At 40.6% G+C, this 24,529-nt stretch overlaps 1 protein-coding gene across 5 annotated transcripts in view; it reads left to right on the top strand.

Annotated features, from left to right (window-relative positions):
• The window catches only part of LOC137369552 (epithelial splicing regulatory protein 1-like), an 82,971-nt gene that overhangs the window by 14,190 nt on the left and 44,252 nt on the right, over positions 1-24,529 (top strand). For 4 of the 5 annotated variants that reach the window (XM_068030817.1, XM_068030819.1, XM_068030820.1 and 1 more), the window contains exons 8-12: positions 5,506-5,638; positions 9,517-9,559; positions 10,564-10,865; positions 16,209-16,427; positions 18,772-18,970. In XM_068030817.1, coding sequence (XP_067886918.1) covers positions 5,506-5,638; positions 9,517-9,559; positions 10,564-10,865; positions 16,209-16,427; positions 18,772-18,970 — 896 coding nt within the window. The remainder of the gene's footprint in view (positions 1-5,505; positions 5,639-9,516; positions 9,560-10,563; positions 10,866-16,208; positions 16,428-18,771; positions 18,971-24,529) is intronic. The other variant, XM_068030818.1, reaches the window with a different exon arrangement.

Genomic DNA, 24,529 nt, shown 5'->3' with positions numbered 1-24,529 from the left:
CTGATTAGTTTACTCTCATTTTATTTTTTCCCTTTTTATCAATTTTTTGGTGGCCCTTTGCTGGTTTCTAAAACACTCCCAATTCTCAGACTTGGTACTTTTTTAATACTCTCTGTAACTTCCTGAGTGAGCCACAGATGGGTCTTTCTTGACGAGTTTTTGTTTTTGAATGGAATGTACTTTTGCTGATCCCTTTGAATTGTTTCTTTAAACATTTCCCACTGTTCATTTACCACTATATGTTTTAGTCTTATTTATCCAGTTAACCTTTGCCCGTTCTCCCCTCATACCTTCGTAATTGGCTTTAAGTTTTAAGTTTCTTGTTTGTGATTGAAATGTCACTTTTAAACTTAGCATGAAATTTTATGGTATTATGAGCACTATTTCCCAGTGGATCTTTTACTGTGGCATTGCTTATTAACCCTGCTTCATTACACAATACGAGATCTAAAATACCTGTATCCCTAGTCAGTTCTACAATGTATTGTTCCACGAAACTGTCACAAAAGCATTCTACAAAGTCATCTTCTGGACCACTGTTGCCAATTTGATTGTCCCAGTCTGTATGCAGATTAAAGTCCCCACAATTAATACATTACCTTTTTTTTTTTAAACAAGCTCCAATAATTTCCTGTTTGATGTGTCCTGTAAGCTACTGTTACGACCAGGTGAGAAAGGTGTCTAGGGGTCCCTCTCAGCCTTCACCTGGCCTTACCATAACAGTTTTTAATTTTAAACACACCATGTTTTTAGCTCCCCCTTGGTGAATCCTGTTCGCCGCTTTCCAATTATAAGGCAAAGAAACCAGCACAAAGAGGCTTTCTTGGGTTTAAAGACTTAAATATTTGAAATTTATTCAACTTAAACTCCAATTTGGTCAATGCATATGGATATATGACACACCCACGCTGGCATGCTCATCTGATACACACATGCTGATAGAGAGAGCAGGGCTCAGTAACTCTGCATTCGCACGAGTGGCGTTTGATAAAGTTCCCCACGGTAGGCTATTGCAGAAAATACAGAAGTATGGGATTGAAGGTGAATTAGTGCTTTGGATCAGAAATTGGCTAGCTGAAAGAAGACAAAGGGTGGTGGTTGATGGTAAATGTTCATCCTGGAGTTTAGTTACTAGTGGTGTACCGCAAGGATCTGTTTTGGGGCCACTGCTGTTTGTCATTTTTATAAATGACCTGGAAGAGGGTGTAGAAAGGTGGGTTAGTAAATTTGCGGATGACACGAAGGTCGGTGGAGTTGTGGATAGTGCCGAAGGATGTTGTAGGGTACAGAGGGACATAGATAGGCTGCAGAGCTGGGCTGAGAGATGGCAAATGGAGTTTAATGCGGAAAAGTGTGAGGTGATTCACTTCGGAAGGAGTAACAGGATTGCAGAATACTGGGCTAATGGGAAGATTCTTGGTAGTGTAGATGAGCAGAGAGATCTTGGGTGTCCAGGTACATAAATCCCTGAAGGTTGCCACCCAGGTTAATAGGGCTGTTAAGAAGGCATATGGTGTGTTAGCTTTTATTAGTAGGGGGATCGAGTTTAGGAGCCACGAGGTCATGCTGCAGCTGTACAGAACTCTGGTGCGGCCGCACCTGGAGTATTGCGTGCAGTTCTGGTCACCGCATTATAGGAAGGATGTGGAAGCTTTGGAAAAGGTGCAGAGGAGATTTACTAGGATGTTGCCTGGTATGGAGGGAAGGTCTTACGAGGAAAGGCTGAGGGACTTGAGGTTGTTTTCGTTGCAGAGAAGGAGGAGAAGCGGTGACTTAATAGAGACATATAAGATAATCAGAGGGTTGGACAGGGTGGATAGTGAGAGCCTTTTTCCTCGGATGGTGATGGCAAACACGAGGGGACATAGCTTTAAGTTGAGGGGTGATAGATATAGGACAGATGTTAGAGGTAGTTTCTTTACTCAGAGAGTAGTAGGGGCGTGGAACGCCCTGCCTGCAACAGTAGTAGACTCGCCAACTTTAAGGGCATTTAAGTGGTCATTGGATAGACATATGGATGAAAATGGAATAGTGTAGGTCAGATGGTTTTACAGGTCGGCGCAACATCGAGGGCCGAAGGGCCTGTACTGCGCTGTAATGTTCTAATGAGATGAGAGTGCACGCCGCAATTTGCGATGTGCTCCTAAAATTCAGCCCATAAGATCCTGAGGGGTCTTAACCGGGTGGATGTGGAAAGGATGTTTCCCCTTGTGGGACAATCTAGAACTAGGGGTCACTGTTTGAAAATAAGGGGTTGCTCATTTAAGACCAAGGTGAGGAGAATTTTTTTCTGAGGGTTGAGACTTTGAAACTCTCTTCCTCAAAAGACAGTGGAAGCAGAGTCTTTGAATATTTTTAAGGCAGAGGTAGATAGATTCTTGATGAGCAAAGGGTGAAAGTTTATCAGGGGAATGTGGAGTCGAGGTTACAATCAGCTATGATCTTATTGAATGGCGCAGCAGGCTCAAGGGGCCAAGTGGCTTACCCCTGCTCCGAATTCATATGTTCTTTATTTTCTCTCTCTGAATCATTCATGATTTTCAACACCTCTATCAAATCTCCTCTAGGCCTTCTCTGCTGTAAGGAGAATAACCAAAGCTTCTCCAATCTATCCAGGTAACTGTAATTCCTCATCCCTGGAACCATTGTAGTAAATCTCTTCTGTACTCTCTCCAAAGCCTTCACATCCTTCCGAATGTGTTGTGCCCAGAATTGGACACCATACTCCAGCTGGGCTGAATTAGTGTTTTTTTGTAGGTTTGGCAGATTGATAGCACAGCAGTTATGTGAGTGGATGAGTAATTCAGAGGCCTGAACTAAATCCAGAGACACAAGTTCAAATCCCACCACTGTAGTTGAGGCATTTAAATTCAGTTAATTAAATAAATCTGGAATAAAATGCGTTTTAACTTCCTCCTTGGCTCAGCAGGACCTCAAGTCTCTTCCTCCCTGATGTCATTGGTTCCAACATGGACCACGACTACTGGAGTCTTTGAAAGAACAGTTGTGCTTAGTTCCACCTCCCCACTTTTTGTCTGAACCCCTGTTAAGTTCCTCAACCCCAAGTACCTGTCCATTTCCCTTTTTAAACAATATGTATGGAATCTGTTTCCACCACCTTTTGCATGTAGTGTTCCAGATCCTGACAACTGAGTGGGGAAAAAATTCTCCTTATCTCCTCTCTGGACCTTTTGCCAATGAATCTATGACTTGTTATTCACCCACTTGCCAGAGAGAAGATTTTTTCTCTATCTACTCTATTAAAACCTCTCATCTTGAAAACCTCTATTAGATCATTTCTTAACTTTCTCTGCTGCAACCTCTCCTCATAACTGAAATCCCTGGTAACTTGCCGGTAAACCTCCTCTGTGCCCTTTGTAAGACCTTTACATTCGAGACAGTGGGCTGAATTTTACCGGCCCCTCGACACCGTGGGTTGCAGTGCGGGGGCCGGTAAAATGCTGTGGGGAGAGGCCCGCCCCGACCTGCGACGTTGAGAAGGGCCCACTGCATATTATTGGCAGGGTGGGGAACCTCTTGCGCCCTGCCCCTGCTGCCTGGTGGCAGGGCCTTCCTCTTCATATGCAAAATGCCACTAAATAGATGCAAAATAGCTCATCCAACCCCCCCCACCCCCGCCCCGTCCCGTCCCATGCTGATTTTACAGCCTCCATTTGGCCTTTGTGCACCTTCGGAACTCTGCACTGAGTTCCAAGGTGATAACCCGGTTGGGAGGGGAGAGTAATAATAATTTCAGGGCAGGAGGGGTGGAGGAGTGAGGAAAACAAATTTAATTGGTTGTGTGAATGGTGGGAAGGAGTTAAAGGCCAGATGTTCGATTGGGGGGGGGAAGTTCGAGTATTTGTGAAATCAATTGATGGTCACTTCAGCCAATGAAATGACCATTGGGGAGTTAGGGAAGGCCTTTCATTACTTACTTTTTATGTTCAATGAAAATCGATTATGTTTTACCTTTTAAAAATTACAATTTTTTGTAAGAGCTTAAAGCTCTTTAAAAATGGTGCCTGCGCAGTGACGCCAGATGTTGTTGCCGGGGACATGGAAGCCACCATGTGGGGGCAAGCGCTCTACCCCCACTATTTAAATGAGCCTTTGTGCGAAATATTGCGGGGGCTCCTCGCGGTTGCTGAATGCAGGCACCCTGCTGAGTTCAAAGGGCGGTGCCCAGATAAAATTCAGCCCAGTAAGTCTGGTTGATTTTTTCCTCCCCCCGACTCAGCCTGCACTTAAAGGTGCTGAATTGCTTCTACCCCAGTGTCCTGGCTGAACAGAGTAAGCCTCAGTGTAGACTAAGGATCAAACCTGAGATCTCCTGGTCTGTAAGACTTGCTTCCATAGTGGGTGGTGAAAGCCCTGTATTCTATTTTGAATATTCTACATTTTATAGTATTTTTATCTTGTAATTAGCTCAACAGGAATGTGAAAAATTACATATTTGTAAAGAATTAAGCCCTTAGTTTTTGCACTTCCAATGTTGAGGTTTAAGTGCTACTAATACTCAGTTTAAAATAGACATGAAGTTTAATATTTTCAGTAATTCACTATCAAATGTGCAAATAATGCTTGAGGTTCCATTCACAAAATTAATATTGCTTGATTTTCTGCATTACAATTGATACTCCTTGAACCCCAACTTGACAGATTCTTTGAGGTATGATACTCTTGGCAATCCCACATAATGTGGTATAACAATCACTGAAAATACAATTAACTGACATTGAGTAGAGGGGGGAAAAAACAAGCTGGATAAAAGTACTATGTTAATAAAGGACTTCACAATTATGAATAGGTGTCTGCAATAAAACTTTAATATAATCTCAAGGTTCAGCTGATAAAGGTAAGGTGCTTGAACTTCATTCTTACAATTATTGATGCTTTTGAAGTGCCCTGTTGGATAAATGTCTAGTAATTAACTGGAAATATCCAATATCCTTTTATACAGAGAGATCTATAGCAGAAGTTGTTTATATTCAGTTTGAAATGCATTAAGTTCACTAATAATCCACTGCTTTTTATATCCCACTGGTAATGTTCTGAACTGGATTTAGTTTTCAAAACTGTACATTTTAATGAGTGAGGTATACTTTATTATGGTCTATTTTGCAGTGTGATGTGTGAATACCAATTTTAGGTTAATGCAGTGCTGGTTTTGAGGGGGTTTTATTTGAGGAAATCAGTAGTACTGTAAGGACATAGAATATTTTCACTGAGATTTTTTTATGCAGGCTAAAATTTACACTTAATCAGTGCAAAATATTTTAAGTCATAGCTGTAAAATTTGAGAATTGATTTTTAATCAATAACTAATAATGAAATGCATTGGAACTATAACAACTTTTTACACTTGACTAAATGCTTAGATTGGGCACTTTTTTTGGAAACAAAATATATTCACTTCAGATTCTGAAATTTGTAGAGGCGTTTGTGTAAATGTTATTTTATAGCCCTTAAAGATATGAATGATGGCTTTCTTCTCACTTAAAGGGGTGGTGCCGCACTATGCCTAAATTCACAGGGAAGACGGAATGGAGAAGCTCTTGTCAGATTCATTAATGATGAACACAGAAACCTGGCACTACAAAGACACAAGCATCACATGGGGAACAGATATATTGAGGTATCCATTATCCATTCCTCGAATCTAGGATTGCTGAGCTATGGGAAAACTATGAATTGTACATAGGTATTCCAGTTAAATCTCAAATTTCCCAAAGTCTTCCTGCACTGTCACATACATGAGAATTATATCTTCAAAATATTTCCATTACAATTACTTCTGGCTGTTACATTTTGAAATATATTTTCAACATAAAAATATATATTTTCTATTTATTGATGCCTTTAGTCAATATATACAGTTATGAAGAGTATTAATTTTAGCACAAACTGATTTAGTCTGAATAATGCTGAATGGTTTTAGAGGGGAAATAAGGACAATATTAGACAGCTGAAACAGTTGAGATACTGGTTAGAATATTAAAATAAAGTTTGAATAATTAGATAGCATTTGTGTAGGTGAAAAATTAGAATTTTTTTACGTGGGTGCACAGTCTATAGAATTGTAAATTTAAATGATTGTTAATGGTTTTTAGAATTGCATAATAATTGAGGGGAAAGTTAGATTTTTCAAAATCATGCCATTTATAGTATACTGTCATTCCATTATTAGTCCCCTCAACGAATATCACTTCATACTTCTCTGCACTGACCTTCATCTGCCATGCTTCTGTCCATTTCACCATCCTGCCTTTCATCCTTTTTTAAGACAGAGGTAGATAGATTCTTGATAAGCAAGGGGGTGGGACGTTATCGGGGGTAGGTGGAAATGTGGAGTAATCAGTTCAGCCATGAACTTATTGAATGGCGGAACAGGCTCGAAGGACTGAATGGCCCACTCCTGCTCCTAATTTGTATGTTTGTATCCTGAAGTCTACAACAATCCTCATCTCCACATACTACATTGGCAAGTTTTGTATCATCTGCAAACTTTATCATGCTGTTCTGTCATTCATAAAAATTACAAAGAGTAATTGACCTAAAACTGACCCTTGGGGAACATCACTGCAAACCACCTATCAGTCTGAAAAACAACCTTCCTGTCACTGAGTCAATTCCACATCCACACCACCACTTCCCCCTTCCATCTTAACAAGCCTCCTCCTGTGTGGCAATTTGTCAAATGCCTTCTGAATACATGCGCGCGCACAAATACACACACAACAAATATTACACTACCTTGATCAATTTTCTCTGTTACCCCATCAATCAATTCAGTCAAACACAGTTTGCCTTTAACAAATCTATGGTGACTCTCCTTGATTAATCCATGCCTTTACCGATGAAAGTTTATTTTGTTCCTTAAGGGTTTTAAATCACTTCCCTATCACTGATAAGCTGATATTCCTATAGTTTTGGGTTTATCCCTCTCCACTTTCTTGAATAGTGGTGTAACATTAGCAACCCTCCAGTCCTCTTGCACTACTCCTGTATCCAATGAGGATTGAAAGATTGAGTAATGTCTCTGCTATTTGTACCTTTTTTTTTGCTTCTTTCAGCCACCTAGAATGCATTCCACCCAGACTAGGAGATTTACTATCCTGTGCATAACTCCCTCTCCTTTTAGTATAACCTTCATGTCATCCACTTGCTCTGTGAAGACAGATGCAAAGTACTCATTTAATAATTTAGCTATGTCCACTGCCTCTACATGAAGATTTCCCTTTGGGTCCTTAATAGGCCCAACTTTTCCCTAGATAACCTCTATACTTTTATGTTTAAATTGGGTGTCCAAAAACACACTTCAACTGTGGCCTAAGCAATCTTTTGTATAGGTTCATCAACCCTCCCTTTTTAAAAAAAAAATAGTGTCGTGTGTATAAAATCTAGAAAGCATTTACATTTTTGTGACTTTTCCCACCTGGAATCCTGCATTTAAAGATCTGTCCATATTTACGCCTCATTATCTTAGTTTCCCTATTCCATTAATGAAATCATCATTTTGGTATAGTTTTGTTTTCCTAAAATCAGTCACTTCACACTTAGCTGCATTGAATTGCTTTTGCCATATCTATGGGGCCAATTCCCATAACCTGTTTATGTTTTTCTGTAGACTGTGCATTCTTTGTCATATGTCTAATTAATTGTCAACAGCAGCTTGCATTTATATAGTGTCTTTAACTTGGAATTTATTTCAAGCACATAAAATTCATCAACAAATTTTCCTCTCTGCCCAAATCCAATAACTTGTGTATATGTAGTCCCAACACAGATTTCCTAGGCCACATCATGAATTGCCATTTTGGCAGTCCAAACAGCTCCTGCGGTAAATTTTCATCCTTGGCATCCGGACTGAACCGCAGAGGTTCATGACTATAACAGTGCTTGCCCAAATTACTTAAATTCGGAATGGGGGCCAAGCTGAGACAACTGCAGATCGATTAACCTTACTATCATTCCTAGCAAAATAATCAAGTCAGTTATCAGGAATAAATTTGAGGATTATTTGTACAAACTTAATCTAGTAAACAGCAGTCAGCATGGCTTCAGAAGGGGGAGCATCCTGCCTGACCAACCTCTGCCTTCTTTGAGAAAGTAACAGCCCAAGTTAGCCTTGTAATACTTCTGATGTGGTGTACATGGATTTCCAAAAGGGCAGCATTATACTTGATAACTGGTGTTGCAAAGCTAGGGATGAAGCTGAAAGAGACCTAAAAGACTGACTAGTCTCAGTGATAAACATCGATACAGCCAATAGAACTATATAGCCAAAACAGTAGAATATAATTCAGAGGAGGTTTTGCTGTGTTTAGTTTAGTTTAGAGATACAGCACTGAAACAGGCCCTTCGGCCCACCGAGTCTGTGCCGACCATCAACCACCCATTTATACTAAAGCTACACTAATCCCATATTCCTACCACATCCCCACCTGTCCCTATATTTCCCTACCACCTACCTATACTAGGGGCAATTGCTAATGGCCAATTTACCTATCAACCTGCAAGTCTTTGGCATGTGGGAGGAAACCGGAGCACCCGGAGGAAACCCATGCAGACACAGGGAGAACTTGCAAACTCCACACAGGCAGTACCCAGAATTGAACCCAGGTCGCTGGAGCTGTGAGGCTGCGGTGCTAACCATTGTGCCGCCCATCTTGAGTACTGTGTCCAGTTCTGCTCACTGAGGAAAAAAAACTCGATGTCGATTTTTTTTTTTTGCATCACAGAAAGGAAGCAAGTAGCTGGGTGGAGATCATATCAGGTCATATAAGGTAGTTAAGGATATGGTAAAGGTAAATAAAGAATATTACTTTCAATTGAGACTAGAATAATGGGTCACAAACTAGATCGATATCAAGAAATTATTCTTCACAGAGTGATCAACACATAGAATTGACTTCTAGATAGAGAAGTGGAGGCAGAAACTTTGGTATTATTTAAGAAAGATGCTGCAATGGGGTGGTGATCTGAATGCAAGAAATAAGATGGGCCAATTATCTTGTGAGAATTGGTGGGCTCTGTTAGGAGTGTGCAGTCTGTTCTTACAAATTTACCTCTATCCAAGCAGTATTTTAGACCCTGGTGTTAAAAGGACAGAAAGTGGCCCCTGCACTCTGCTTTCTACACTTGTGCTGTCGCTCGCCCTCTCTCTCGGTTGCGCTTGCTTGTCCTCTCTCTCTGAGTCGCTCTCTCTCTCTCGTTCGCGTGCGCACGCTCCTGCTCTCAATTCTGCTATTTTGCATTTAATACATTTTGAATAGAGTGAAGTAGAGCGCACTGCATGTCTGAGTTAATTTGCACTTCAATATTCATCATTTCTAAAATCTTTATGCATCAATAAAAGAAAAAAACTTGCATTTATGTATCATCTACAAACTCAGGACACCCCAAAGCATTTTACACTCAATGAAGTACTTTTGAAGTATAGATACTATTGTAATGTAGGTTAATACAACAGCTAATTTGCACAACATTCTCATTGTTAAATTGTTTTTACAGGTATACAAGGCAACAGGGGAAGATTTTCTGAAGATTGCAGGAGGTAAAATAATGATTGAAGTACATATTTCTCCCATTTTGACATTACTTTACAATCCGATAAAGTAGAAATGCACATTTTATTAGCCAAACTGAACAAGGTAAGTTCATAGCATGGAGGGAAAGATTGACATCTTGTATAAGTCAAAGATGAGCCAGTGCATGGGTACAATATCTGAATAAAGAAATTGAATACTTGGATGGAAGGGAGTCAAAATGAATGCAATAATAAGTACTGTAACGGATTCGGGACAGTACTGGTTTAAATTTCAGTTGGGTTATTTGAATTTGAGCTACCGGTCAACAAAATGCACAGGTTTTAGGGTTGTGTGTGTATACTTTCCAATGGAACGGTATCACAGGTCACCTCAGCTAATTATTATGCCCCTCCTAAACAGGGGAGGCTGAGGCTAATTGTGATCCAGAAAATATTAATTAAAAAAGCAAAGTTTTAGTAGATTATCGGTCTACTAAACTATTAGTAGTCTGCTTAACTATTAAATGCATTACTTGCTAAAAATATACCCTTTGTACTTTTTAATTGTACAAAAAGAAAATTCTATTTGATGAAGTAATTTTGGAGAACGTAAAGCTAAGTAATAACTTCCAAGTAATTATTCATACTGGTATGGATCAATAAAGTGGCTTATAGGATTCGTGAATCAAACTGAAGTGATTTAAAATTTTTAAAATACAAAATGCTGCAAATACTTGGCAGGTGTGGCAGCATCTGTGGGGGGAGAAACAGAAATCTGGTGAACCTTAACTCTCCCTGTCTCCCTCTTTTTTTTTTCTCTGTCCTCCTCGCTGTCCTCCTCTCCAGATGCTGCCACACCTGCTGAGTATTTCCAGCATTGTCTTTTTTTATGATAGTTAAGAAATAGCATCTCAAATTAAATTCAAAGGCCTTGAAATTACATTGATGGATAATGACATATAATGAGGAGACATATGAGTTTATTATTTTATCTATTACATGGTATACTCATAATATTGTACCTTTTCTAGGTACCTCGAATGAAGTAGCTCAGTTCTTATCGAAGGAGAATCAGGTTATTATTCGTATGCGTGGCCTTCCATTTGTGGCCACAGCAGAGGAAGTCTTGACATTTTTTGGATCAAACTGTCCAGTTACTGGTGGAAAAGAAGGAATCCTTTTTGTCAAATATCCTGATGGGAGACCAACAGGTGATGCTTTTGTATTATTTGCCTGTGAGGAGTATGCCCAAAATGCACTCAAGAAACACAAGGATATGTTGGGGAAGCGGTACATTGAACTGTTCAGAAGTACAGCAGCTGAAGTACAGCAGGTTAGTACTAATAGTTTTGAGGTAATTTGATAATTCAAGTCATGAAATGGAGGAAATTAAAATGTTGTGACAGCATCTAGGAACATAGGAGCAGGAGTAGGCCAATCAGCCCATCGAGCCTGCTCTGCTATTCAATATGATCATGGTTGATCATCCCCTTCAATGCTTTTTTCCCACCGTTTTCCCCATATCCCTTTTATTTCATTGGTATTTAGAAATCTGTGCTTTAAACATACTCAATGACTGAGCTTCCACAGCCCTCTGGGGTAGAGAATTCCAAAGATTCACAACCCTCTGAGTAAAGAAATTTCTCCTCCTCTCTGTCCTAAGTGGCTGCCCTCTTATTTTGAAATTTTGTCTCCTAGTTCTAGACTCCCCAACCATGGGAAACATCTTGCCTGCATCTACCTTGTCTATCCCCTTTAAGTAACTTGTAGGTTTCAATGAGATCATCTCTCATTCTTCAAAACTCTAGAGAATACAGGCCCAGTTTCCCCAGTCTCTCTCGATAGGACAGACCCGCCATCCCGGGAATAAGTCTGGTGAACCTTCATTGCACTCCCTCTTTGGCAATAATATCCTTCCTAAGGTAAGGGGATCAGAAATGCACACAGTACTCCAGGTGTGGTCTACCAAGGTTCTATACAATTGAAGCAAGATTTCACTACTCCTGTACTCAAATCCTCTTGTGATAAAGGCTAATAGACCAATAGCCGCCTTAATTGCTTGCTGCACCTGCATGTTAGCTTTCAGTGACTTATTGACAAGAACACCCAGGTACCTTTTTGTACATCTAGACTTTCTAATCTCTTACCATTTAAGAAATACTCTGCACATCTGTTCCTCCTACCAAAGTGGATAACTTCACATTTTTCCACATTATATTCCATCTGCCACGTTCTTGCCCACTAAGAAGTCTGTCCAAATCCCCTTGAAGGTGCTTTGCTGCATTGTCACAATACACATTCCCACCTAGTTTTGTGTCATCAGTGAACTTGGAAATATTACATTTGGTCCCCACATCCAAATCATTGATATATGTTGTGAACAGCAGGGGCCTGAGTACTGATTCCTGCAGTACCCCACTAGTCACAGTCTGCCAACGCGACAATGACCCATTTATTCCGACTCTCTGTTTTCTGCCTGTTAACCAATCCTGAAATCATGCCAGTTTATTACCTCCTATCCACTGTGCTTTAATTTTGCTATCCAATCTCCTGTGGGGGCCTTTGTCAAAAGCCTTCTGAAAAGCCAAGTATACTACGTTCACCTTTTTCAATTCTGGCAGTAATATCCTCAAAAAACTCCAACAGGTTCATCAAACATGATTTCCCATTCATAAATCCATGTTAAATTTGCCCAATCAGATCATTATTATCCAAGTGTCCATTTATCACATCCTTTAGAATAGTTTCTGGCATTTTCTGTGCTACTGATGTAAGGCTAACAGGTTTTTAATTCCCTGTTTTTTCTCTCTCCCTCCCTTAAATAGTGGGGTGACATTTGCTACCTTCCAATCTGCAGGAACCATTCCAGAATATATAGAATTTTGGAAGATGATCCCCAATGCATTCACTATCTCCATAGCTATCTCTTTCAACACTCTCCGATGTAGAATATCGGATCCTGGGAACTCATCAACCTTCAGCCCCATTAATTTCTCCAATACAACCTTCTTACTAATTCTAATTTCCTTCAATTCTTCATTCTCCCTAATCCCTTGGATCTCTAATTCTGGGAGATTTCTTGTATTGTCCTCAGTGAAGACATACAAAGTCGTCATTTAGCTTCTCAGCTATTACTCTATTCCCCATTATAAATTTTCCTGACTCTGCCTGTAATGGACCCACATTTGTCTTAACCAAAGGTTTCCTTTTTACATACCTGTAGAAGCTTTTACAGTCCGTATTATGTTTTTTGCTAGCTTACACTCATATTCTATTCTCGTTTTCTTTATCAGTTTCTTGGTCCTCTTCGTATTCTAAAATCCTCCCAATCCTCAGGTTTACTATTGTTTCTGGCAACTTTTCTTTTAATCTTATACAATCCTTAACTTCCTTTGTTATCCACAATTGACTGCCTTTACTTTTGGGGTTTTTGTGCCTTGAAGGAATGTATAGTTGATATAAACAATGTAATATTTCTTTAAAGACGATCCATTGCCTATGTACTGTCATACCTTTTAATGTATTTTCCCAATCCATCTCTGCCAATTCACCCCTCATATATTCATAATTTCCTTTGTTCAAATTTAACTTTAACTATCTCACTTTCAAACATAATGTAAAATTCTATCATGTAAAAGAACCTTTAGGGATGAGTGACCATAACAAGATTATTAATTAGCCCTTTCTCATTACATAATACTATATCTAAAATAGCCTGTTCTCCCGTCAGTTTCTCAATATACTGCTCTAGAAAACCATCCCTAACACTCAAGAAACTCATCCTCCACAGCATTCGTGCTCACTTAGGTTTACCCAGTCTATGTGCAGATTGAACTCACCCATGATTGCTGTGTAACCCATGCTACATACTTCTCTAATCTCCTGATTAATACTATGCCTCACACTACTACTACTGTTTTGTGGCCTATAAACAATTCCTTCCAATATTTACTGCCCTTGCTGTTTCTTAGCTCCACCCAAACAGATTCCACATTTTGTTCTTCCGATCTGAGATCCTGCCTTACTAATGCACTGATAAGAAGGGATGGGATCAGTACAACACCACCTGCTTTTTTCCTTTTGCCTGTCCTTCCTAAATGTCAAATATCCTTGAATATTCAGTTCCCAGTCTTGGCCATCCTGTAGCCACGTTTCTATAATAGCAATTAGATCATATCCATTTACCTCTATTTGTGCTTTTTCATCTTTACTTTTTCACAACCAATACTTCTCATTTGAATGTGGTCCATAGCTCATGTAATTGATTCCCATCGAGAGAGGTTGTGAGTTTGATCTCAGGCCTGCTTCACACTGGCACTCCCTTTTTCTCAGTTATTAGTTGGAGCACCACAGAGTAGTGAAGTGGAGCAGGAATCTTTGGAGAAGACACATACTCTACTTTGATAGTTCTTTACAATCATTTGCTTTTTAATCTTTTACTTTTTAATCTTTTACTGCATTCCTGGGTTCATTAGGAGAAGATATAAATGAGAAAAAGTAATTTACATTGTTTTCATATATTTTTGTAAATGGCCATATCTAGACACACAAGTGTACATGTGGTTTCACTAATCATGTATAGTGTCAGGAATATACGGGATTGGGGAGCTTCTTGTGGTCCATCTGGCCATTTCCAAAGTTAGTAGAAATATCCTACTGCACTTTGGGTTAGTTTATCTGTTCATAGCACTGATGGTTACCCATTTAAAATTAACTGGGTTACTGTCAGTAATACAGTTGGGAAAATCTAGGGTTCCTTCTCACTCCACATTCAGGTAAGGTTTTACTTGCCTTTTTTGCCTCCTAGTTTGGGTGCTGTGCCTAAGAAAACTGATCAGGTGCCAACCAATTTCAGGAATGGGCCTGAAATCCGTGTGTGGTTTCCTGATCTGCATGGGCAATGGGCATGCCCCACACCACGTTGGATCCTTCAGCTTGTGCTGGTGATCCAATTTCTTTGTCTTCGTGTCCAAACTTATACATGAATAATGGCCATTTAGTTAAAGTACTAGACAAGTGACATTGTCCATACAAAGTATGAAAAAAAAAAAGGGAGAATTGGGTACCAAAAATATAACCTTTGGCTGGTTTCAATCTAGACTCAGTTCACATTAACAATGTGCAAAAGAAAAAAACATCTTTTGCAAAACACATTCATCACTGAAAGAATAACTTGGGCAGAGCATCAAGTAATTGTTTTCCCAGCAGCTACTGGTTTCACTGGGCACTGTTGCAAAAAAAAAAAGCTTTGAATTGTCCGAAGTAGACTACATTGTCGCTGGTAGCAATGAGAGCAATTTGAGGTGAATAATTACAAGCATATTAACTTAAGTATGGTATTTTCTGTAGTGTATTAGTGACAATAGAATAAATAAGCTCTTACATTGGAATGTAAACTAATATTGGGGGAAAATGTAGATACAAGGGAACTTGGGCATATTGCAATTTCATAATATAATGAGGACATTGCAGTGCTGTACTGTTTCCTGCTGTAATAGAATTAGAATATATTTCCTGTAAATTAGTTGTAATTCATCCTGTGATCAAGGATTTATAGTCGTTGAGGTAACATTTTTATCCGTTAAATTTTATTTGAGGTTTTTACAGTGCTAATTCAAATCACACTTACTGATAACAATGGATTGCACTATAACTTTATAACACAATGCTGTGTTAATTAAGATACTCTTCAAAGATCTTGCCAGTGGATTTGGTAATAATTTAACAGTAATGGATCAGCACCAGTACAGTGACTTCATCCAGGAAGGTTAGTAATTTTAACCCCCCAGCATGGTTAGGACTTAAAAAAATCTATTTTAAAATGGGCAACCCCCCAACTTCTGATTTTAATGGATGAAGTGTGTGGGGGCGGGTGACCAACCTGCTTTCAGGAGGTGACTGACACTAAAACATTTTAGAGATTGCGTGCCTCCAATTTATCATAACTTTTAGTTTTTGTACCTTGGGAAATCCAGCAGCTAAAGGGAGGTGTGAAAGGCCAAATTCATCACGCAAGTATCTTTACAGCACTGCTTGTGAACCAGGAGGAGCAGGAATGCTTCTCTCCATGCCAATGGATCCCTGTGGTGTCCAACTCACCAGTCCCTTTTCACCCCTATCCCGAACCTAGACAATGTATCTACTGAAAGTAAGAAATATTGGTAAATTTCACCAAAATTAGAGGCCACAAAGATAAGATAGACACCAAGTAATCCAATGGGCAATCCAAAGAATGATAAGAATGTGGAACCTGCTACTGCAAGTAGTTGTTGAAGTGAATATTCATTAAATGCATTCAAGGGAAGCTAGATAAGCACATGACGGAGAAAGGCATAGAAGAATATGCTGATCACTTTAGGTGGAGTTGCATAAGGAGCATAAATGATGGCATCAACCGGTTATGCCAAATAGCCTTTTTTTTTGTTTTGTAAATTGAATTACAAAATATAGGGCGCAAACCTGAATTTATCATTACTTAACACATTTTGTTTAATAGGTGGCATAATGAAAACTGCATTTATTTGTGCAGTTTAGTAATATTTTAATTTAAAGAGCAAGACGCGTTACTACTTCTAGTTACAGAAATTTGAAATCTAAGGCAATTTTCTTAGGTTAAAGAATGTATTTGCTGGAGAAATTTTAAAATATCCTTTTGGGTTGGTTGAATTCTTTACAGGTTCTTAACAGGTATACATCCACGCCCCTCATTCCTATAGCCCCTGCTCCTATCATTCCTATGCTCCCTCAGCCGTTTGTGCCTTCTACTAATATACGGGACTGCATCCGCTTGCGAGGATTGCCCTATGCTGCCACCATTGAGGACATTCTCGAGTTCCTGGGCGAATTTACTTGTGATATTCGACCTCATGGAGTGCACATGGTGTTAAATCAACAGGTGAGAAAGTAAATCAAGTTTTCTGAAGAATCTCTAATCAGATTTAAAAATGTCAATGGCACCAAGCATTAAATGTGATATATGAAATCAGGAGGAAAACTTTTTCCAAATTAAAATAAGTAATATTACAAGATTACTTCTGCAGGTATGATATAGGGTTCATTACCTAGATTGACTGACTCATTCAGAAAGTTTGTTAATTTATTGAAAGTGCTTATTGTCTGAAAACGATTGATATTTAAAAGGGCATATTATTTATTTGACATTCTTACATTTTATTTTAGTAGAGGCGTTAACTCACCTATTTAAAACTGGTTAATGCTTAAATTCAAGTATTAGAGAAACATCTTACAAATGTGTTCAACATTCATATGCTATGATTTCCAGGCTTGAAAAGTAAATGGTCTTAGGGTGGTACAGTGGTTAGCACCGCAGCCTCACAGCTCCAGCGATCTGGGTTCGGTTCCGGGTACTGTCTGTGCGGACTTTGCAAGTTCTCCCTGTGACCGTGTGGGTTTCCTCCGGGTGCTCCAGTTTCCTCCCACGTGCCAAAGACTTGCGGGTTGATGGGTAAATTGGCCATTGTAAAAATTGCCCCTAGTGTAGGTAGGTGGTAGGAGAATTGAGGGAAAGATGGGGATGTGAGAGGGAAAATGGGATTAATGTAGGATTAGTATAAATGGGTGTTGATGGTCAGCGCGGACTCGGTGGGCCGAAGGGCCTGTTTCGGTGTTGTATCTCTATGAATCTAAGATGCCATTTAAATTCTAAATGGAGATATCTGATATTCAATGAATGTTTAGCACACACAGCATTGGCAACAGTAACTTTTTTACCTAGTTCTTAGCTAGTGGTAACATTACTGGATAAGCAACAAGCTTTGAAGGAGTATCCCACCGATTTTCTCAGTGGGAGCCTTTATAGTAAAAGTTTTTTGTAGAAGTACGTGACTGGAGATATTTCATCCCAAGCTGTGCCCAGATATGCAAGGCCCAATTTTAACCCCTCCTTCCCGGTGGGAACAGCTGGCAGGTGGTTAACTGCACTTCATGCAGTGTTCAAAAATATTTGAGCCCCTCTCCATTTTTAACCCTGTTCATTCCAATCATGGGGAGGACGTCTGCTGCAGGCAAGCATGAGCCTAGTCAATAATTAAATATTGGGCTCTGATAGTCCCTGAAAGTGCAGATTGTATGCTGCTGTACAGTGCCATAGGCTATGCCAGCTATTTTATCTTCCCAAGTGGCTACTCTTTCTGCACACATTCCACCAGGAGTCACCTGATATCAGCCAAGAGCAGGAATTCTGGTATTGCCACACCTAGTGGAAACCTGAAGATGTTTAAAAATTGCATTTTGTTTGCCTTTAATTGTATACATAACTTTTAAATGGCTTAATTGGTGGTTTTTAGATACCATGAGCAGAATCTTACCAGCCGCACAGAGGTGGCTTTGGTGGGGGCAGGCTTTGAAAATGGCATGTAGGGTCAGCCATCTGACGTGTTCCCACCTCCAACCAATCTTGCAGCGCGAGGTGGCAAATTAGTGCCAATTAACTGGCAACCTGGGGCCACATTGGGAATGCTACTGGGATCTTAACAGCGGCAAATGGGCCCCACCTATGGGCAAAGCCTGGCAGGTCCCTGGAGGTGGCTTCCCAGTGTCAGACTGAGGGGCCAGCACAACAACTTTTATTTACCCTCCACAGTGATGGCCTGTCAACTGTGGCCACAAATAATTTTAAAGGTTTCCTATATCTTCAGAGAGTACCTCCATCTTGATGTCCTCGTGTTCTCCTGCCAGCTGCAGCAGTGCCCAACTCTCCTGGTAGGGCTGCCAACAAGAAAACTCTGCAGGCCCTCAAATTGACCCAGCTGGATCGATGTCCTGCCTGCTGTTCTTAATTGGAAGGTGCACCTGGAGGCAGCCTCTTAATTGGCCACCTCTTGGTGAGATCACAGGTGGGTGGCCAGGCACCATCAGCAGGGTCGGGACCCCCTTTTGGTCCCAACCTCCGAAAATCTTTTAAAGGCGGTAAGATTCCATTCTATGGAAAATATTTCCCATCCAAGTAAACTTTGGATAAAAAATGCAGACTGACAAATTGGCCAAAAGGACAACTTCCATGAAAACTAGTTTTCTATCGAGCAGAAATTGTGCAAAGAACATTTTGGAAAATAGCTACATTGATCAAATTTCTTCAGTTTTTCTGGTTGTGTTAACAAAGCATACTGGAGAAGTGATTGCTTTCTGTAAAGTGCGAAATGAAACAAATGTATTTGTATAGTAATGGAAACTTTGCTGTCCCTGCCTACTTATTAACAATCGCATGTGTACAATTTTAGGGCCGTCCTTCAGGTGATGCCTTTATCCAAATGAAATCATCAGATCGAGCATTTCTGACTTCTCAGAGGCGTCACAAAAGAACAATGAAGGACAGATATGTTGAAGTATTCCAGTGTTCAGCTGAGGAAATGAACTTTGTATTAATGGGTGGCATTTTAAATCGAAATGGCTTGTCCCCACCGCCATGTAAGTTACCATGTAAGTTTGCTTGGCTCTTGATGGTGCTCTACGCTGCTCGCTGGTAGGTGCTGGAACTTTATGACTCTTCATATTCCTGGTTCTCTGATTCATAAAATTTGGTACCATGTTCTGAGGTTTAGCTTGTACTGGTTTATTGTCTCTTTGGTTGTGGTTGGCTAAATTTCAGAAAATATTATTGATAAAATAGGCTATCCATGGAATTAGATGTAACATTTTTTAAATTGATAAAAGCTGCTGAATAGAATAAGTGTCCTTGTATTTGAACTCAACATAATCATTAAAGTTATGATGATTCACTGAATAATCTTATTTACGTTAAATGCTAACTCCATATGAAAATAAATGAGGAGAAAACTGGAAACAATGCAGAATGCTGAATAAAAACGAGACAAAGAAAAGTTAATGTGCAAGAATCGCATTTACCAGAAGGTCCCTGATTTGATTGCTGATCTGTGCTGATGTACCTGGTCTCAGTCAAGGTGGTCGTCAGTTACTACAATTGACCTCAGTGCCCTGGGATAGGGATGAAAGGACCGTGCTCTGACAGTTGCATACAAAGAATGGCCTCCGGGTTTCGGAGCTGGAGCGGCAGCTGGGGACACTGTGGAGCATCCACGAGGCGGAGAGTATTGTGGACAGCATGTATAGAGAGGTGGTCAGACTGCAGGCTCATACCCCACAGGCAGGAGGGGAATGAGTGACCACCAGGCAGAGCAAGAGGTCTCGGCAGGCAGTGCAGAAATCTCCTGTGGCTATTCCCCTGCAAAACAGATATACTGCTTTGGATACTGTTGGGGGGAATGGCCTCTCGGGAAAGCAGCAACGACCCAATTCGTTGCACCATGGATGGCTCTGCTGCACAGGGGAGGAGTAGAAAATGTGGGAATGCAATAGGTATAGGGGATTTAATTGTAAGGGGAATAGGTAGGCGTTTCTGTGGCCGCAAAAGAGACTGCAGGATAGTATGTTTCCTCCCTGATGCGAGGGTCAAGGATGTCTTGGAACGGTTACAGGACATTCTGAAGGGGGAGGATGAACAGCCAGTGGTCGTGGTACACATTGGTACAAACGACATGGGTAAAACAAAAGGATGAGGTCCTAAAAGCAGAATATAGGGAGCTAGGAAGTAAGTTGAAAAGTAGGGCCTCAAAGGTAGTGATCTCAGTATTACTACCAGTGCCACGTGTTAGTCAGAGTAGAAATAGCAGGATACATCAGATGAATATGTGGCTGAAGAGATGGTGTGAGGGGGAGGGTTTTAGATTCCTGGGGCATTGGGACTGGCTTTGGGGGAGGTTAACAGTACAAACTGATGGGTTACACCTGGGCAGGACCGGGACTGATATCCTAGGGGGAGTATTTGCTAGAGTGGTTGGGGAGGGTTTAAACTAAAATGGCAGGGGGATGGGAGTCTTTGCAAGGAGTCAGAGAAGAGGGGATCAAAGACCAGAACAAAAGACAGTAAGGGGAATAAGAAAAGTGATGGGCAGAGAAATCAAGAGCGAGAATCAAACAGGGGCACAGTGAAAAATATTGGGAAGAGGACAAGTAATGTTAAAAAGACCAGCCTTAAGGCTTTGTGCCTTAACGCACGGAGCATTCACAATAAGGTGGATTAATTAATCGTGCAAATAGATGTAAACTGGTATGATGTAGTCGGGATTATGGAGACACGGCTGCAAGGTGACCAGGAATGGGAAATGAACATCCAGGGATATTCAGTATTTAGGAAGGACCGACAAAAAGCAAAAGGCGGTGGAGTTGCATTGCTGGTTAAAGAGGAAATTAACCCAAAAGTGAGGAAAGATATTAGCTCTGACGATGTGGAATCTGTATGGGTAGAGCTGAGAAACACTAAGGGGCAAAAAACATTAGTGGGGGTTGTATATAGACCCCCAAACTTTAGTGGTTATGTTGGGAATGGCATTAAACAGGAAATTAGCGATGCATGCAATAAAGGAACATCTGGAATTATGGGTGTCTTTAATATGCATATAGATTGGGCAAATCATTTTAGTCACAATACCGTAGAGGAGGCATTCTTGGGGTGTATACGGGATGGTTTTCTGGACCAATACGTTGAGGAACCAACGAGAGAGCAGGCCATCCTAGACTGGGTATTATGTAATGAGAGAGGAATAATTGACAATCTAGTGGTGCGAGACCCCTTGGGAACAAGCGACCATAATAGGATAGAATTCTTCATCAAGATGGAGAGTGACATAGTTGATTGAGACAAGGGTCCTGAAACTTAGTAAAGGAAACTATGAAGGTATGAGGCGCGATTTGGCCATGACTGACAGGGAAACGTTACTTAAAGGGATGACGGTGGATAGGCAATGTCAAACATTTAAAGAGCGCATGGATGAACTGCAACAATTGTTTATCCCCGTCTGGCGCAAAAGTAAAACGGGAAAGGTAGCCAAACCATGGCTTACAAGAGAAATTAGAGATAGCATTAGATCCAAGGAAGAGGCATATAAATTTGCGAGGAAAAACAACAGACCTGAGGATTGGGAGTAGCTTAGAATTCAGCAAAGGAGGACCAAGGGATTGATTAAGAAGGGGAAAATAGAGTATGAGAGCAAGCTTGTGGGGTACATAAAAACTGACTGTAAAAGTTTCTATAGGTCTGTGAAGAGAAAAAGATTGGTGAAGACAAGTATAGGTCCCTTACAGTCAGAAACAGGGGAATTTATTATGGGGAACAAAGAAATGGCTGACCAACTAAATGCATACTTTGGTTCTGTCCTCACAAAGGAGGACAGAAATATCATAACAGAAATGTTGGCTTAGTGAGAGGAACTGAAAGAAATCAGTATTAGTAGAGAAATGGTGTTGCGGAAATTGATGGGATTGAAGGCTGATAAATCCGCAGGGCCTGATGGTATGCATCCCAGAGTACTTAAGGAAGTGGCCTTAGAAATAGTGGATGCATTGGTGGTCATCTTCCAAGAATCTATCGACTCTGGAACAGTTCCTACAGATTGGAGGGTAGCTAATGTAACCCCACTATTTTAAAAAGGGAGGTAGACAGAAAGCAGGGAATTATAGACCAGTCAGCCTGTCGTCGGTAGATTCCGTTATCAAAGATTTTATAGCAGAGCACTTGGAGAACAGTGGTAGAATTAGACAGAGTCAGCATGGATTTACGAAAGGGAAAATCTGCTAGAATTCTTCGAGGATGTAACTAGTAGAGTTGATGAGGGGGAGCCAGTGGATGTGATTTATTTGGACTTTCAGAAGGCTTTCGGCAAAGTCCTGCATAAGAGATTAGCATGTAAAATTAAAGCGCATGGGATTGGGGTTACTGTATTGTGATGGATAGAAAATTGGTTGGCGGACAGGAAACAGAGCAGGGATAAATGGGTCTTTTTCCGAATGGCAGGCAGTGACTAGTGGGGTACCGCAGGGATTGGTGCTAGGATCCCAGCTATTCACAATATACATTAATGATTTAGAGGAGGGAGCTAAATGTAATATCTCCAAATTTGCAGATGAGACAAAACTGGTTGGGATGGTGAGTTGTGAGGAGGATGCACAGAGGCTTCAGGGTGATTTGGACAAGTTGAGTGAGTGGGCTAATGCATGCCAGATGCAGTATAATGTGGATAAATGTGAGGTTATCCACTTTGGTAGCAAAAACGGGAAGGTAGATTATTATCTGAACGGCTATAAACTGAAGAGAGGGGAATATGCAGCGAGAACTGGGTGCTCTCGTACACCAGTCACTGAAGGTAAGCGTGCAGGTGCAACAGGTGGTAAAAAAGGCAAATGGTATGTTGGCCTTCATAGCGAGAGGATTCGAGTACAGAAGCAGGGATGTCTTGCTGCAATTATACAGAGCCTTGGTGAGGCCACGCCTGGAATATTGTGTGCAGTTTTGGTCTCCTTATCTGAGGAAGGATGTTCTTGCTATAGAGGGAGTGCAGTGAAGGTTTACCAGACTGATTCCTGGGATGGCGGGACTGACATATGAGGAGAGATTGAGTTGGTTAGGATTATATTTGATGGAGTTCAGAAGAGTGAGGGGGGATCTCATAGAAACCTATAAAATTCTAACGGGTCTTGATAGGGTAGATACAGGAAGGATGTTCCTGATGGTGGGGGAGTCCAGAACCAGGGGTCATAGTCTAAGGATACGTGGTAAACCATTCAGGACTGAGATGAGGAGAAATTTCTTCACCCAGAGAGTGGTGAGCCTGTGGAATTCACTACCACAGAAAGCAGTTAAGGCCAAAACATTATATGTTTTCAAGAAGGAGTTAGATATAGCCCTTGGGTCTAAAGGGATTAAAAGGTATGGGACGAAAGTGGGAACAGGCTACTGAATTGGATGATCAGCCATGATCATAATGATTGGCAGAGCAGGCTTGAAGGGCCAAATGGCCTACTCCTGATGCTATTTTCTATGTTTCTGTTTGGGAAGGTACTGGACGGTAGCTAGTGAGTGTGCATTAGTGCCTTCGGGGCAAGGGGATGAGTGGACAAGATATAGTTTACAATGAAAATATACTCAATTAAAGGAGACATTATCCTATATCTATTTTTACCTTTGCTATTTTAGTTTTAATTCCCCACCTCTCTGTTCTCAATAAGGCTTTTAGATTATGAAGGCAATGAATGAAGGAGCATGGCACCATGATTTGATCAACAGGAGCTACCTCCTTTTTGGATAGTAAATTAAATTAAGTGCAAGTTTTTTTTGAGGTGGGCTCCATATCTGGCTTATCTCAGCACTGATTGCATCATTGTGCATGCCTTTATTTAGTATACTTACAATAATAGAACATAATTTTACTAAACGATACTGCACCATTAAGAACAAGTTTTACTGGGAAATCCTGCTTGCGCTGAAGAGGAGTTAATAATACTTCAACCTAATATCATTAAACTAGCAAGGTAATGGCCACACCCATCCATTATAGCCAAAGTGCATAATTGCTCATTAATCATTGGGCCTCAAACCTATAAATTAACATGGTAAAGAGGCAGAGCCCTTTTGTTTTGATTGCAGGAACTGTAGTCATTATTTGTGCTGCATTCTGAGGTGGCAGGTGTAGTAATATTTTGTAGCTAACGCCTTTTACAGCTGTTGTAATAGTTTTAAGCCACTAATTTTTATTTTTAAAGTTTTCATACTTATCAATATGAGCGATCTTGGAAATGAAAAGTCCTGGGGAAAATTGATGTACAGAGATTTGGGTGTTCAGGTCCATTGTTCCCTGAAGGTGGCAATGCAGGTCAATAGAGTGGTCAAGAAGGCATATGGCATGCTTTCCTTCATCAGACGGGGTATTGATTACAAGAGCTGGCAGGTCATGTTACAGTTGTATAAGACTTTGTTTCGGCCACATTTGGAATACTGCGTACAGTTCTGGTCGCCACATTACCAAAAGGATGTAGATGCTTTGGAGAGGGTGCAGAGGAGGTTCACCAGGATGTTGTCTGGTATGGAGGGCGCTAGCTATGAAGAGAGGTTGAGTAGATTAGGATTATTTTCATTAGAAAGACGGAGGTTGAGGGGGGACCTGATTGAGGTGTACAAAATCATGA

This window comes from Heterodontus francisci, chromosome 5 (assembly GCF_036365525.1).
Source record: "Heterodontus francisci isolate sHetFra1 chromosome 5, sHetFra1.hap1, whole genome shotgun sequence".
In the NCBI taxonomy this organism is placed as follows: domain Eukaryota; kingdom Metazoa; phylum Chordata; class Chondrichthyes; order Heterodontiformes; family Heterodontidae; genus Heterodontus; species Heterodontus francisci.
This window is presented reverse-complemented; position numbering and strand designations above follow the sequence as displayed.